Source organism: Nematostella vectensis, chromosome 10 (assembly GCF_932526225.1).
Source record: "Nematostella vectensis chromosome 10, jaNemVect1.1, whole genome shotgun sequence".
NCBI lineage: Eukaryota > Metazoa > Cnidaria > Anthozoa > Actiniaria > Edwardsiidae > Nematostella > Nematostella vectensis.
Genome location: NC_064043.1, coordinates 6,171,041 through 6,186,365, shown reverse-complemented (window position 1 = coordinate 6,186,365; position 15,325 = coordinate 6,171,041). Strand labels below are relative to the sequence as shown.

General features: G+C 39.8%; 2 protein-coding genes across 2 annotated transcripts; both read right to left on the bottom strand.

Moving 5' to 3' along the window:
• Positions 1-1,541: 1,541 nt before the first annotated feature.
• Positions 1,542-3,381, bottom strand: LOC5521972 (histamine H2 receptor). Its single transcript, XM_032367120.2, has one exon. It carries the CDS (start codon positions 2,978-2,980, stop codon positions 1,826-1,828), a length of 1,155 nt encoding a protein of 384 aa, XP_032223011.1. The 5' UTR covers positions 2,981-3,381; the 3' UTR covers positions 1,542-1,825.
• A 6,017-nt stretch (positions 3,382-9,398) lies between these two features.
• LOC5522086 (transforming growth factor-beta-induced protein ig-h3) lies at positions 9,399-15,035 on the bottom strand. The gene is made up of 8 exons (XM_032367362.2): positions 14,355-15,035; positions 13,787-13,864; positions 13,500-13,576; positions 12,925-13,253; positions 11,851-12,129; positions 11,419-11,635; positions 10,694-11,022; positions 9,399-10,393 (listed from the first exon to the last, which is right to left on the bottom strand). The coding sequence occupies exons 1-8, from the start codon at positions 14,501-14,503 to the stop codon at positions 9,902-9,904; spliced, it is 1,950 nt and encodes a 649-aa protein (XP_032223253.2). The 5' UTR covers positions 14,504-15,035; the 3' UTR covers positions 9,399-9,901.
• Positions 15,036-15,325: the final 290 nt, after the last annotated feature.

Genomic DNA, 15,325 nt, shown 5'->3' with positions numbered 1-15,325 from the left:
CAAGCCGATAGTTCAATAACTTTTCACCCCCCATCCCCCCCCCCCCCCCCCCAACTCGCAAATAATTTTCTTTATACGTGTCTAGACACTAAACGTATCTTAGTGGCGATCACGGTGAATGGGGATATATCATATATGTTAAAAAAGCATTTTGCGTTATGCTGCATGTCAATAAGAAAAGTTTTACAATAATAAAATTGACGATTATATGTGAAAACTCTATTAAGATCAGATGATATAAGCATTGAATTAGACCAAATAATATATATGTGTGTGTGTTATAATAAGTTTCTTCTTTTGCATCCGAATTGACAAGTTATATTGTACGTTTTTGCATATCTTTTGAGTGATCAGTTTTCAAGTCTCCAATCTATACTGCAAACTGGCCGAACAGATAAGCAGTATTTACACTTTCTTAAAGGGAAAATATATTATATCTTTAAATATTCTCTTCACTGTAGTGAATTTGTGGCTTTTTTAGAGGCAAACAGATACTTTCATAGCCAGATTCGTGGTATCATTCGAGGAAGAAGATCACGTGACTTGTTAGATAAAGGGTTTCCCAGAAATTATATCATTTTACAAGTTTATAAACAGCACCCTAAATAAAACGGATAACAAATATAGCTCATCATTCGTTACCATAGAGCAGGGAAAATGAGGAAAATGTAGGTCAACGCTTGCTAAAGACAGATTGATATCTTTCTAACAAATGGTTTCCTCGCCGCGTCCGTCGTATCCGGCAAACACCAGCTTCCCGCTGGTACATATCACTCTCTGGAATTATGCCATTTCCAATGCTTGAATATTTTAAATAAATTAAAGACATAGCGACGGTGTAATATTTTGGAAGAAACGCGCAAGTTGTATAAACGTCACGAAATGTCGTTTTGTTTATTTACGTTAAACAAACCTTGAGCTCTGGCGAATTCAGACCTTTTTAAGAAATAAAGAAAACCCATTAAATTGGGTTTTGATGGTAAGGCATTCATTATTTATTTTGTTTGAGAAATAAGTCATACGAGTTATTCTTCGTGATATTGTTATTGCATTTTTCCTATAAAAATTTTTCCAAATAATTCTAACAAAGTGTATTTACCCTAGCCAACAGAGTCTTGGGTATTATTATTATTATTATTATTATTTTTATTATCTGACGGCTCACGCTTGATGTCAATTCGGAGTTTACCACCCTTTTTCACTTTTAAATTGTTTAATTTCATGTTTCTTCCTGCAATACCATTAGTAAGACAACGCCCCTTAAGCTAAGTTCTAAAGTTGTTTTTAATTACTGCTTATCGGCTGCGGGAGGATATTCTATTTATCTCAAATTTAGTTTCAATAAAGAAAAGAAAATTTGGGAGATTTTGTTTGAAAGAGGGCGCTGACTGGATGCATATTTTTATTGTTATTCTATTCAAAGTGGTTTTATGGTGTTTTGTCATTATGAGGAAAGAATTGCTCGTCTAACCAATATGAAAGAAAAACTAATTCTTTGAGTCTTGTTCGGTTTGTATACGAAAAAGTGTCATCCCATAACTGTCATTCAATCGTTTGAAGAAACAATCTGTTGAGTCACTTTTATTTTTCTGCTGTATTTACAATATATTTACATTTTTTTTAAAGTATGACTAAGGATAGATACTTAGATTTGAGAAGAAAACACGAAAACAACTTCTCCATCATATTACAAAAAAAGTTGTATTTATGTGGCCATATTTTTCTATCAAGCTCGTGGCTGTCAATAAAAGTAATAAAATTCTGTCTCTATAAGAGATAAATATAAATTGATTTCCTTAAGGGTCACGTTCTTCTCTTGACTAATTTAATCATCTTGATGCCGCCAACGGCAACATAAAAGTTTATCGCCAAAAACCCTCTTTAGGCTTGATCTGAAACGAGCATTAAAGAACCCATACAAAAATGGGTTAAAAGAGCTATTCAAAAAAGTTAACCAAGTTGTCACAGCCTTAACCGCAGCTGGGAACTGAATTTGGTACAAGCTTCCGTAGAATATCAAAATGAAATGGGGAGACCAGCATACTAGGAAAACTGCTACAATCATAAGCACCATCTTAAAACCACGCGCGCGATAACGCCGTCTGCTAGCTCTGTCCATTTTTTTGCCTCGTGTAGTGTTAGTCGCGGACGTAATCTCGTCCATTGCCGCAGTGTTATTGTCTGTTGTGCCTGCGTTTTCTAGCTTACAAATGATTGCTACTTGCTTGGTTGTACCAACCGCAGTTTCTAGCTCAATAATTTTTGGTTGCACATTAATGACGTGGATTTTGGCGTGATGAACTTGCCTAAATTGCTTTCTTGCCGTCCACAGTATTGACAAGTAGATACTAATTAATATAGAAAATGGGATTACAAAAGAAGAAACGAACAGAAAGCTCGTGAACCCGTTGTCCTTAGACGGAGTCCCAAACTCGGGTCTGCAGATGCTCTCTTGCTCAACGAAAACATACCCACTGCCCCAACCGAGAGCGGGCAGAAGAGCACAGGCCGCCGCCTGGAACCAAACATAAGCCAGCATGAACGCGCACGCTCTGTGTGTAACATACAAAGTGTACTTCAACGGGTATTTGATTGCCATAAATCGGTCTATTGCTACAAGAACTAGAGTTAGTATCGAAGCGATGCACAACATAGATAGCAGGAACCCTGACACCACGCACACAGTCTTCCCAAAAACCCATTGTTTAGTGATACAAGAAACGAGTGCGAATGGCATGCACAGGGCGGAAAGGCAAAAGTCCGTAGCGGCAAGGTTGAATATGAAACTGTTGGTGATAGTGTGAAGAGAGTGCGTCTTGATAATGCAATGACAAACGACGCCATTTGCCAGAACCGACACCACAATCATAGCTATCATTGCCACGGCTTGTATTATCGACACAGCCACGGACTTGTGGATGATACTCTCTCTGTCGTTGATAAATTCAATGCCTGGTCGGTCTGAGCTGTTCAGTGCCATGATAGAAAGTCTCTCACGAGTAATCCAATTTGGGATTATGCTGCAGAGTCTTGAATGAGTTCTACTTTTTAGCGCTATCGAATGTCCCGAATCCACAGCAATCTTTGATAATGATGAGTCCTTCGATCTTTCCCCTTTTTATGCGCGCGATTTTGTATAGTAGGCGCTATCAAATGCACGTTTTCCTCTGAATTACACGGATATCCTCAAGGTTGCCAAGGAAGACTCGGCAGATTCTCTGCGAAAATTGCGACTTTTAGCAAACATACTGCTCAAATACTGTGTTCAAATGAATACAAAGAGCCCCATTAGACAAGCCTACAGGGTTCTCTCTCCGTCAGATGGATGTCCACCAATAAAAGACGAGTTTATATCAGCTTGATTCTGCACCTGCACCTACGAGTCGTCACCATGGAAACTTGTAATTTAATCAAGAGGCTAATACATGATATATGGGTCGTTTGAGGTACTTGTAAACTTATCCGGCAAGCCCAACCAGCATCAGGTGAATTCGAACGTCAAACGTGAGCCCCAGTTTTGGCCCTATTTTCCTCGTGAAGGAGGATTTTGGGACTGCGTGTCACAGATATTCACAGAAGTGAGGCTATTCGCTCACAAATTCAATTCAAAGAGAATCACCAAATACCCTTGTATTTTTGTAAACGTCCTTTTCTTTAAAGTCAAACCTTCAAAGCCTAGCCCAATGGGATTGGCGAATGAGATCGTATTTACATATCAACATATCAAAGCAACTTAGAGCGGTTTTGCTTTCATGAAAAAAAAATTACACATCTGAGAAAAGGCCAATAAACCATGTTTATGGTTGAATGTATGGTTGAAGGAGTTTCCTCATGCTTCAAAACCATTAAAATATAAGGCAGATAAAGCATATTACTTAAATTTAGTTTCGAAAGGGAGAGATTCGAAACAAAGTTGTGTGTGTGTGGTTTCTCAAAATTCAAAGTAATTTTAATTTCCCTTTTTTATGAATAAAGACTATAAAAATGGAATTGCAACTATTTGCGATAAAAGCCTTCTAAAGAAGTGTGGATTGTAATTTTATAACCGCTTCAAAATGAGGTGATTACCACGGCTTATTCATAGAAAATTTTGAAAGATTCTAGGACTTTCTCTTAGCCCTACTGCGAATACTGAATGCGTCAGGAAATCTTGAAAAGACCATCTTAAAGCCAAGACATGATGAAATACAACATTTTTATGTCACAGATTTTTAGGGGCAAATTTGAGCCTGGTGAATAATAATTCTATAACAAAACGATAAATGATAATATGAGATACCAAAGATGTTGTCTCATTTAAAATGCTAATTCTCTCTAAAAAGTGCGAAATCAAACGATCAAATAAGAACTGCTTTGCCTTTTCGCGACTTCAAGGCCTATTTGTAAATGTTTTTTTTTTCTAAAAAAAAAAGGAAAACACCTCTATTTGGTAGATAGTCGCTTTATTCACTGCCAAGAAAGAGACTTATTGACTGACAGTTCTTGTGAAGTCACTCTTTTTTTATAAGAACATTTTTTATAAGAACGCCCAGCCTGAGATTTCACCAAATTTTAAGAACATGCCGAGGCTCAGATAACAGAAAAAAATTCTTTTTTAGTCCTAATGCGTTCTCTAAAATGTAGAAATCAAATTGACTCATTTAGTAACAACCATATTATTGCTATTGATCGTTAGTGTAAATTTCTTCCTAATAATTCATTGAGTATTATATACTTATAACACTAAAATTTAAGAACAAAATAAGAATGGCCCGGCCTCAACTGAAAATTAGACCTTCTTATAAAAAAAAAAAGAGTGTTTTCAAATAAGAGCAGTGTGTTTCCTACCCTGTGTACCAGAGCCTCCAGACTTCTCTCGTCCAGTAATGCTCAGCCAAAATGCCGCGAACAGCTGAGCGTCACTGGACAAGAGAAGTCTGCAGGCTCTTGTACCCAGGGTATGTGTTTCTGATCCGTGATCAAATGCAAAAGTAATAAGTTTAACATCGCCAAGAGTGATCAACTCATTTTTATAAACGATTCTTCCTTTTACGATATAAAAAAGTCGTGAAAATAATTGCACCGACAATGTCGTTTAAATTGATGTGGGGGGTAAAGGAAAATTCTCTGACATCGTAAGTTGTGCCGGAAAGATTATAGTGGTAAGAAAATGTGTTGATCGTTAGCTGGCTATATTATACTGTAGTAAATAGGACGATGAAGAATGTTTTTGGGCAACTTTTTTTTTAAGTTGAATGGTTGTATCATTAAGGAATCATGCTAGAGTAAACAAGACAATTGCGGTTAGCCTTTTTAGTGGTTGTTTCTTTTAAGGGCTTTTAAAGTTGAATTTTTGTATACATAATGGGATAATGCTACAGTAAACAGGAAAATGTTTTGAGAAGTTATTTTTCAGAATTGACTTCACATATGTACCATTTCAATATTTATCTCATTCTCACCTAGATTATTCTCATTTATTTATAGCTATATGAACGGCGAATATGAAACATGCTTTTTAAAAAATTTAAGTGAGCATCGTATGGGAAATTTAAGTAGTGTTATTTAATTCATTCAGTAACCGGAAACCCACGCATTTTATCAGAACTCAAAAGACTTTTAGTAACCACAACGTCTAGCCACCCATGCTTAAGCCATTTTTTTGGAATTGATTAACCTTTATTCTCAATCTTTTTTTTTTTTTTTTTACAACCTGCGACGTTGTCTTTGCATCCCAAAAGAACATGAACGCATTAGGGCTTTAAATACGGATGTGGAACAAAAGCTTGACCAACATCTTTGATCGATAATTTAAAATAAGAACTGCTTTAAAAATTGTAGGCTACATATGCTTGAATTCTGTGGATATATTTAACATACAAATTCCAAATGATGATAACACAAGTTTGTTGTTCATTCTAGCGAGATTTTTAATAACGTATATAAGTTTAATCTGTAAAAAATGTATGTCTGCAGTGAAAGATGTAACTTTTTCATATTAGGGAGTTAAAGTTATGTTTCCATCGGTTAGGAGTTCTAAGAACAGTCACCCAAAAATATATCTGATTCCTTCCAATATCCAGCTTTCTATGTTTCCATATCCGTAAACTTGCAGGAAATCCTGCATTCCTTTGTTATGTATTTCGCGGCAACCATTTTCACTAGTCCAGGAACACCCGTTTTTATTACCACGGACACTCTCGCTCTCTCTTCTCTCCCGTAGACTATATAAACGAAGGAAACAAAAGATGTTTGAAATTTTAAAATGCATCCCCACCCCAACCCACCCTGAAATCTCGCATAACAGTCACCTTGTTTTCTGTTCACTGAAATGTAAAGTGTCAAACTGTGATACTAAATCATCAGTTAACGGGAATGTCAGTCTACTCACTAGAATACTGGAATATAATTAAATACTGACTTGATTAAAAAGAGACGTGCCAGACGTGCTTAACACCTCGTCTCTAGGAGATCTACTTGTGTTGTTTAATGCTGGTGTATAAGTAAGATTAATTACTTTACTTAGGCCATCGGATACATCGACCAGATTGTTAAATTTGACAACCTAAAATGAATTTTAATCATCTGCTTCCTAGCAACAAAATAGGCGTTCTTCCAAAACAAATATTTGAGTTTATGAGCTGGTATATAAAACAAGAAAATGAAAAGGGGGTTAGGCAATAGTGATAAATGTTTATCTTTCTCTTGGAAAAAAGTTTAAGTATATCTGATTTGATATTGGTATCGCGAAGTGGGTATTGAATTGCTCACGTTGTTTTTTCAAAAGGGAAAAAAGAAGGGGGAAAAAGGGAAAAAAATAGAGAGGGTGACCCGGCAGTAGGGTGAAATCTGAGGGGGTGTTCCTTTGTTTTACACTGTCTGGTTCATACAAGGTAGAGTTCACCTACCTATGGGGACAACTTTTGCCCAATTCAAAGGCAGCAAGTAGAGAAAAATAAACTAGGATGGGGAGCTGAGTTTGATGGTTCTAGGGTTGTTTATTAATCTTGCTTGACGACAAACCCTTAAGAGTTGGCCTTTCTTAGGGACACCAAAGTAGTACATGCGAACAGGTGGTATATCATTCTTATCCCTACTAAGGATAGGGTCATCCTACCTTCATGTGAACAGGCCCTTATATAGTCCCCACCGAATAGGACGTGACTGGTCGAGATTACGAAAGGTCTTAAAAATACGTTAATGGCCAGCACCCAAACTATACACACATAATTAAAACAAGGTTTGTCAGTGCTAACGGCTAACTGCAAATGGCGAATAGAAGTTACAAGACCGAAAGGCGCTTATCTGCTTATAAATGAGCTCAAGCGATGCCAGAGCTATACACCGATTGCCTTAAATTGATTTTTGTTCGATTTACCCATGTTCTCCGCACGGCTCGTGTGCCGCGGGGATTTGTATATGTGCGCGTGAAATTCAAATCGTGTTTTTGATGTTTGCGGGTATTTTATATTAATGCACCTACGTAGGCGTGTACTGGTTGACGTTTGTGCAGTCTGTAAACCAAGGTCACGTTTTTGAAGGAATTAAAACGTCATGGTCAGTTTGGCATCGTACGCCCCCAAAACACTTGGCTCTATAGTGTATAACAGGATATTAAAACGATATTCAGACAGCTGAGATTCGAAACATAGACCATATCTCTGATTAAATTTCGAAACGGGGTCATAAAACGTTTCCGTTATTTGCACTATGAGCACTTACGCGAGCTTTATTAGCAAAATAGTTATAAAGCCTTGAAAAATGTAATAACGTTGTTTGCTTTGACAAGGAAAATAGGAACGGATAAACGCTGAGTAATCTCAGGGGTTTTTTAGATCATTTTTTGTTTTCATTTGTGACATCGGCATCGCAAAAGTACTGGGTGTTACGGTGCCGATGTTCTATTGAGAACACTTATTATACTTCAGTATTTGCTCTTGGAAAAAAAATAAACATTCTTTTCAACAACAAGAAAAAGAATACGTTGGTAAAGAAAAAAACACACAATTTGCCAGAAAATGGAGGTATTCTTCTATGAAGAAACCCCAAAGATATTCTTAAAAGGATGTCGATCAACCATTCCTTTGCTATTGTTTATAATTGAAAGTACAACGGTTTATTCGCAAGGAAACTACACAAAAAAAAACAATCTACGAATGAAGTCTGACACGTTATTGACGATATTTGATTGAAAATATCTTGGTTACTCGCTTAGCCTATGAAAAAGGATTATTTGAGCGGGAGAATAAAATGGCGGAGTGACCGGCGATGAATTGCCGGGAAATGCAATGAGAATTACGCATTAAAAAATATTTTCCGCCCCCAGCGTAAGCGTAAGCTATTTTATGAAGTAGGGTATTCTTTTGATTTATTTCCTTTAAGATTAAATAAACTACTGCTCGCCATTTAGGGTTATCCCCCGAGGGGAAATTAAAACCACGACATGTTTTTCGCTTTCACGTTTCTCATGTCCGAGACATCATCGTGCTATATGTGAGTTAAATTTGTTGTCAGTGAAGCATCTACCAAAATGAACAGGAGGGAGGGAAAGGTAGGGATAAAACCGCGTAGCCAGGATTACCTAAAGTAGGGGAGAAAAAGAGAAAAGAAGGGAGACAAAACATTTTGCCCCTCCCCCTCCCTGGCGGCCAAAAAGTGGGTCATTTCTTATTAAGGAATCTTCAAATACTATGATTTCTCTATTTGATACCTATGACTGCGCACCCCGCTCAGCCAATCCTGGGTACGCGCCTGGTTTTGAAGAATGTTGTTAGGCAGGCTCGAACGGTCGCACGCAGGAAGTTGGAAATGTAATAAGGTTCTTAAATATCGTATGATATGAAAAAGAAAACAGTAATAAAAGAACCTGTGTCTGTCGCCTGTGCTCTATTGCTCCTTTGTTAGTTATGGATAAGCAACTATCTTACAACGCGATCTACCTAAACTCAAAAGACTCCTGAGGATATAGATAATTTTTTGTGCTTCCCTCCTAGGGACCCAGTCTTGACCCCCCCCCCCCCCCCAGTCCTACACCCTAGCTCCGCGTCAATAGCTTGCTCGCCATAGCTTGTTGCCGCCAAGAGCGGCTTGGAGGTTCATGTGCTTTCTTTGCCCGTTTAGGCAAACTTGTGTTGTCTATTATTAGTTATATAGTCTATACTGCCCGTGTAAACCATACCGCCAGTGCAAGCTCGTTGTATCAGTCGTATGTAGCAATTACCAACCCTCATAAAAACCCTCATAAAAGTGTGTCCTTGGGTTCATATCCGAATGATGCGGAAACAGGAAGGACGCGGCGGATTGAGACAAAGTGAAACCAATAACATTCGTTTGGTAGCTGGGTGAAAAGTTTACACCTGCTTGTAATCTCGCTCTGGGGCCTGTTCCATAAAACAGGTTAACGCTAGCCCAGGGATAAATACGGCTATCTTGACATTTTATTGGATATGATGGGTATTCAAGTGCTATCTTGACATTTGATTGGATATGAAGGGTATTCAAGTGCTATCTTGACATTTTATTGGATATGAAGGGTATTCAAGTGCTATCTTGACATTTTATTGGATATGAAGGGTATTCAAGTGCTATCTTGACATTTTATTGGATATGAAGGGTATTCAAGTGCTATCTTGACATTTGATTGGATATGAAGGGTATTCAAGTGCTAGATACAATGTAGAAGAAAGGTGAAGGAAGATTTGGTAGTAGAGGAAGGTGACAGATTAACCTGTCACCATACATACGGCAGCCTTCACTAAACAAACCTTAAAATATCTAATGGTCTGTGATAAAGTGTCAATTGATCTGCCTTTCAATTCATGTATAAGGCATGAAAATCTTTTGTTTTAATTTTAACAATTAAGTTCAGAGATAAAGTCACACTCTTTCTAACATGAAGCCTTTGATTAAAAAAAAAGCTTGTTCACAGGCTCAAGATTGCGTCCAACTCGTAAATCACGCCATTCGTTGCGGGTAAATCACGCATGCGCACGACGATCCCGTTAACCTTCATGTGTTCACCACTGACCACGACACGCAGGCTCTTGCTCGTTAGTGTCTCTAGCTTGTCGTGTCGGAGCATGCAGCTATACACTACACCGCTGACCATATGAGAGAGAAGAACGCGACGCAGTTTTTTGACGTTTTTCATCAGACGAAAAAGCTTTCTCTTACCAAGCCTCCGGAATGCTTTGTCGCTCGGCGCAAACAAAGTGATCGCATTTGTATTTTGGAGATATTTATCTAGTTTGGCTGCTCTGAGTGCCTTCGTGAGAAGCTTAAACCTCGGTCTGGTGACGAGGCTGTGGCTAACTGTGCCGGTTGTTGGGAGGATCACCCTGTTGATGATATGGGTGACGCCACTGCACACCTCGCGGTTAGGCCTGGTAACGCAGGCTCCGCCCACTGCAAGGATCTGTCCAGAAAAACACGTCTTGTCAGTGGAGGGAATTATTAGAGTTTTGTTTCAAGCGCACATTCCTCACACTCATCATCCAATCATCACATTTCACCTTCGGCATTTAAATATCCAAATCTGAAGTTGATTGTTAGCTTCGCAGCATGAATCTAAAATCTATATTCAAAGTCCAAGGGTGAATTAATATTTCCGCGCGCGAAAAGTTTTCGAACACTTTACGCACAAATATATCCGTCTTGCATTCACGTATTGTATGAGAATATAATCACATTCTCTTGGAATTGTCTGAATACGCACCTCTCGATTTGAATACCAATTGACCGTCACCATCTCATCTGTCCGGTTGGTCCGGGCCATTGTCCTAATTCTATCCCCGTCGTGCATTTCGGCCACCGACAGTTTCTTTGGCAACAGATGACGTCTCACGAACGCTTCAAGTTTCATCTTGGATCGCGTCATGTGACTAATGACGTCACTTGCAAGCTCCATGGCGTGGTCGCTAGGCGCTAGCAGGGTATAGGGCCCAGTCTCGGCGGCCGCAATAATGTGTTTGAGGTTGTGGGACCGTACGAAATCTGCAAACTTACGCGCTCCGTGAATTTTTGCCAAGTCAAACGGACCTAGGACTGGAAAGAGCATGATATTTGTAATTTTATACGACTATGTATTTGCTTTTAATTCCAATAATTTGGGAGTGCATCCATAGCTGTAATCGATATCTTTAATTGGAGAGATAGAAATCGAGAAGAATTTGCTCGGCTGTCATTTAAAACAACTCCAAATTACAAATAACCTCCTTGTGCTATGTTCGTTATGTTTAGTTTTTAGTAAAAAGCTGCGTTTTCTACCAATTTTGTAGCAAAAAAAATATGGCGGATAGAAGAATAGTTGAGATCCGTCATCCTTTGTACGCAGGAATATGCGCTTAGGCATCAAATTATTAAACGGGTAGACCGCCATAGTATATCATTCTTCCCCCTATTCCTCCTTTTTGGTATTCTCGAGCCAATAGCTCAACTTACAACTGATAGCAGGCGCTATCATGACGTCACTAATCACATGTACAATGCCATTCTTCAAAGTTACATCCGGGGTAGTGATGAGTGACTCCTCGATAATAATGGTGCTTGCGTGCCGTGTCAGGTGCACGCGATAGCCGTTGCGTGACGTAACATCTACACGGTGTCGGATCCCTCCTGTGTATAACGACCGCTCCACGATATGGAAATTAACAAATGGCTGAAACATATAAAGAGCCATTGAAACGGGTTTTCAAGGGCGACGCAGGCCGTAGCTGGCCTAAAAGTGTGTTTGTGGGCGGGGTGGGCATTTTTGAACTTCTCAAACGCTAAAACAACGTTTAGTGATCTCAACAAAGGGCTACGTAAAGGAACTAGATAAACTGATCTATCATTTTTAAGTATTTTTGTGGGCGATGAAGCGCCATAGCATACCTTGAGACAATCCACGTTATTGGTGACCATTTGTAAGAAACGACGATGGATCCTCTCGAAGGCTTGGTCACTAGGCGCAAATACTGTCACGTGACCAGTCAACTCAGTACCCAGTTTCCTCATGAGGGACGCGAATGTGGTGAATTGCCCTGTGCCGTGTAGGTATTGCGTGACAGTGGCTGGGAGAGATGGCTTGATCACGTGATTAATCACGTGGATGATGCCATTCCTGAAGGGCTTGTTCTCTGAGGTGATGATGGCTCCTTGTATTACTAGAGTCTTAAAAGCACCAACAAATTACTTAATCGCAACCCATGATTGAACCTTATCTCCCTTACAGCCATTCTGGACAAAGAGTGATAGGTAGGAGAGGAATTGGATGGGTGGACATTACCAAACACGTTGACGAATTCCTGGTACATGTTCGGTATCAATGTTATTTTTTGATATCGTCTGAAAACCGTAAATGATGTAATAAACGCCCCCTATCTAATGAACGCCAGCCCCCCTCCTAGACTTACAAGTTTGTATTGGACGCCCCTCTCTAACAAACGCCCCCCTCTAATAAACGTCCCCAATGTCCTCCTCGATGCCAAGAAACGCTTGCTGCGCAGGCTATAGCTGAATGGATCCTGACTGAAGTTCGAACCTCACTTCAATTGGGTTTGTTATATTGTTAGTTTATAATGAACGCCCCTCTTTAATAAACGCCTCCTATCTATTGAACGCCCCCTTGGACCAGAGAAATAATACACGCGCCTGGCGTTTATTAGATCATTTACGGTAATATGCTACCATCTGTGGCACGTCACGTTAGCCGGATCTTACGCTATTAGTTACCTTGGCGACCTGTCCAGAACGGCTGCTAGGGAGACTAGGTTTTAATCGGACTGATACACAAATAATAATCGCTGGAAATAGCGTGTTGTCGCTTGGAAACAACAATAAATTTTGAGACTGTTTACACGCTTGATTTGAGTTGCAATAAAATCGTGACGCGCTATGTAAACAGATCTTAAAATAAAATTATAATATAAAATTATAAATAAAATTATGCTGTGTCCGGAAGCTGACCTCTCTGTCCGGTGCCCAGGCAGCACGGAGTGTCTGTCCGGGAGCCATGGTCTGTAGTAGCTGATTGGTTTTAATCGCGTGATAGACCATCTTCCCTTCCACTACGTGTTCTTGTACCATCCTGCTTGCCACCTCCTTTGCTATTTTCTCTCCACTGATGCTCACGGTAGTCCCACCGAATGCACTATCTTTCGGGGCGAACACTGTGAGGGGCCCTATGGCACTGCGGTGCAGAAACACCTCGTCCGACTGGTTCAACATCCCGGCAAACTTGGTGAGACCAAGATCTGTTATGGCTTCCAGTAAGGTTTTGTTGCTTGTGTAGAGATCTGGAATAGTGCGAAGTGATACTTTTCATTCTTGTTCCGCCCTTTGATAAAAGTCACTTGATGATAATGTTTTTTTCCTTACAATGCCGAGCCTAATGGACCGTTTTCCAGTAAAAAGGGATCTTGTGGTATTTAAAAACGAAAGCCAGGATTTGAAGGGTCGAAGCCCTCCCTCCTTAACCTTTTACAAAGAAAAAAGAAAAAATTGTAAAACAGCTCGACCCAGTTTCTTTTTGTGGTACGTACCTCGAGGACAACCCACCAGGCCTGGTTCTCTAGCATAACCGGGGCAGCAATGCATCTCGGTAACATAGCGAAAGATGCTTAAAAAAAGGAACAGGATGGTTAAAGCGTTTTCGCGTCTATTTATATTTTTTTTGCGATGCAGTCAATAGCTATACTAGCTGGGAAAGGGTGTCTCCCACGCACATTTTCTACTTAATCTGGTTGAAAACAATAGTAATAAACTGCATTGTTGAAGATTGAATATTGGCATTTCCGTTGGTCAAGATAGAGTTTTAACAGATTCTTACCCAGTCCCCACGCAGAGCCAGCGCCTGCGCAGACAGCGATAATCAACCACAAGTCGCTCACGCGGGCACAGATGCATCCTGGGTAAAAAGATATGAATTTCTGAAAGATTACCATGTGAGCTGTTAGTAGTACTCGACATAATAAGCAGTCCCAAGTCTAATATTTCATGTACTTTTTAGTGGCCGGAATTCCAGTCTATGACGCCCATATAGTTTATGTTCATGCAATACAGCAATCTGGAATGTATTTAAAACCAATATAATCGATCTTGAATTTAATTTCGAAAATTTATTTTTTTACACGTCTAGCTGTTGACCGCCATTCGGACCGAAAATGGCACAACCTGGTGTTTTGGTGATGGAACTGTGAATCCGTAACTTGAGAAAAACGTCATTTTTTTTTTTACAAAATGGGTGAAACAAGTAATAAATATTTATGTAACTGAACACAATCATTGCAGTATTATCACACTAAAGCCAAACTAAAAACCTTCTTGTGTGGAAACCGTGGGGTTCCTTATATTTCCTTGGACGAGAATTGAGGATGTCCATTAATTCCCGTGCATACCTTTTAGCCGTGGTCTGTGGAATCTTGTTGCCAACATGTAGCGCCTCCAATTCACCCATTCGCCTCCCAGGGAAAGTTTTGCGTGCCTCCACATCGCGACCAACACACGCACAGAGAAAAACTACCAAAAACGATACTAACGAACGCATAGCGCAGGCTACTTAGTGAGCTACAACCTCCTATGACCAAGCTCTCTGGCATGAGACTCATATAAAGCCTATGCCAAGGCGGCGCCGGAACTTGTGGTAGTCGAGTTAGGCCTCCTCTTTGTGTACACAGTAAAATCCTAGCGATAGGCCTATAGTGATAGACTATCAAGTAGCCCTAAGATTCGCGATTATCACCGATTAGAGATTACAATATCGGGAGTCCTCACCGCTATCGGGAGAGATTTGACGCAGGGAGCGATTAAAGTTGACCCGAGCAAGCAAGCGAACCTCACGCTTTTTGCCATTAGGGCTTGTTACTGTGCATCAAACTGTATTAACGTCCCTGATGAGCCCGTATTTTGAGGTTTAAAGGGTTGAGATGAAGCGATAATGGAACACACATGGTCCATATCCGCTCTTTTGGCACAGGTTATCATCCTATTGTGCGGGCGTCGCGTGTCTTGAGTATTTTGAGGTGATTAATGCTCACTGTTGGTTACCCAGGATAGCTAAAAATACAATTTACTTTTACTTTTTAAGAGATTAGAAGGATGGAATAATCCAATTTTCTATCGAAACCGCAGCGAGTAGATTGGACGTCCGAAAGTGTTCATCAGAAAGCTAACCACACTGCCTCCCCCCCCCCCCCCCCTCCACTCCCCCCCCCTCCACTCACAGACTTTTGCCTGAACCTAGAACAAGAGTAATTTTTCGAGAGTGAAATAAACCTCTGAAACTCACAACCAAATAGTGAGGTATCCCAGTTAAAGAATCAAATGTAAATGCAATTTTCCACCACGCTATAAAGAATACAGCTACTTT

Bases quoted from the DNA above. Each gene is read 5' to 3' on its own strand.
- LOC5521972 (XM_032367120.2), bottom strand. From the start codon at position 2,980: ATGGCACTGAACAGCTCAGACCGACCAGGCATTGAATTTATCAACGAC.
- LOC5522086 (XM_032367362.2), bottom strand. From the start codon at position 14,503: ATGCGTTCGTTAGTATCGTTTTTGGTAGTTTTTCTCTGTGCGTGTGTT. The intron at 12,130-12,924 runs GTCAGCTTCCGG...GGTGCTTTTAAG, and splicing joins CCTGGGCACCGGACAGAGAG to ACTCTAGTAATACAAGGAGC. The intron at 11,023-11,418 runs GTAAGTTGAGCT...TGCTCTTTCCAG, and splicing joins GATAGCGCCTGCTATCAGTT to TCCTAGGTCCGTTTGACTTG.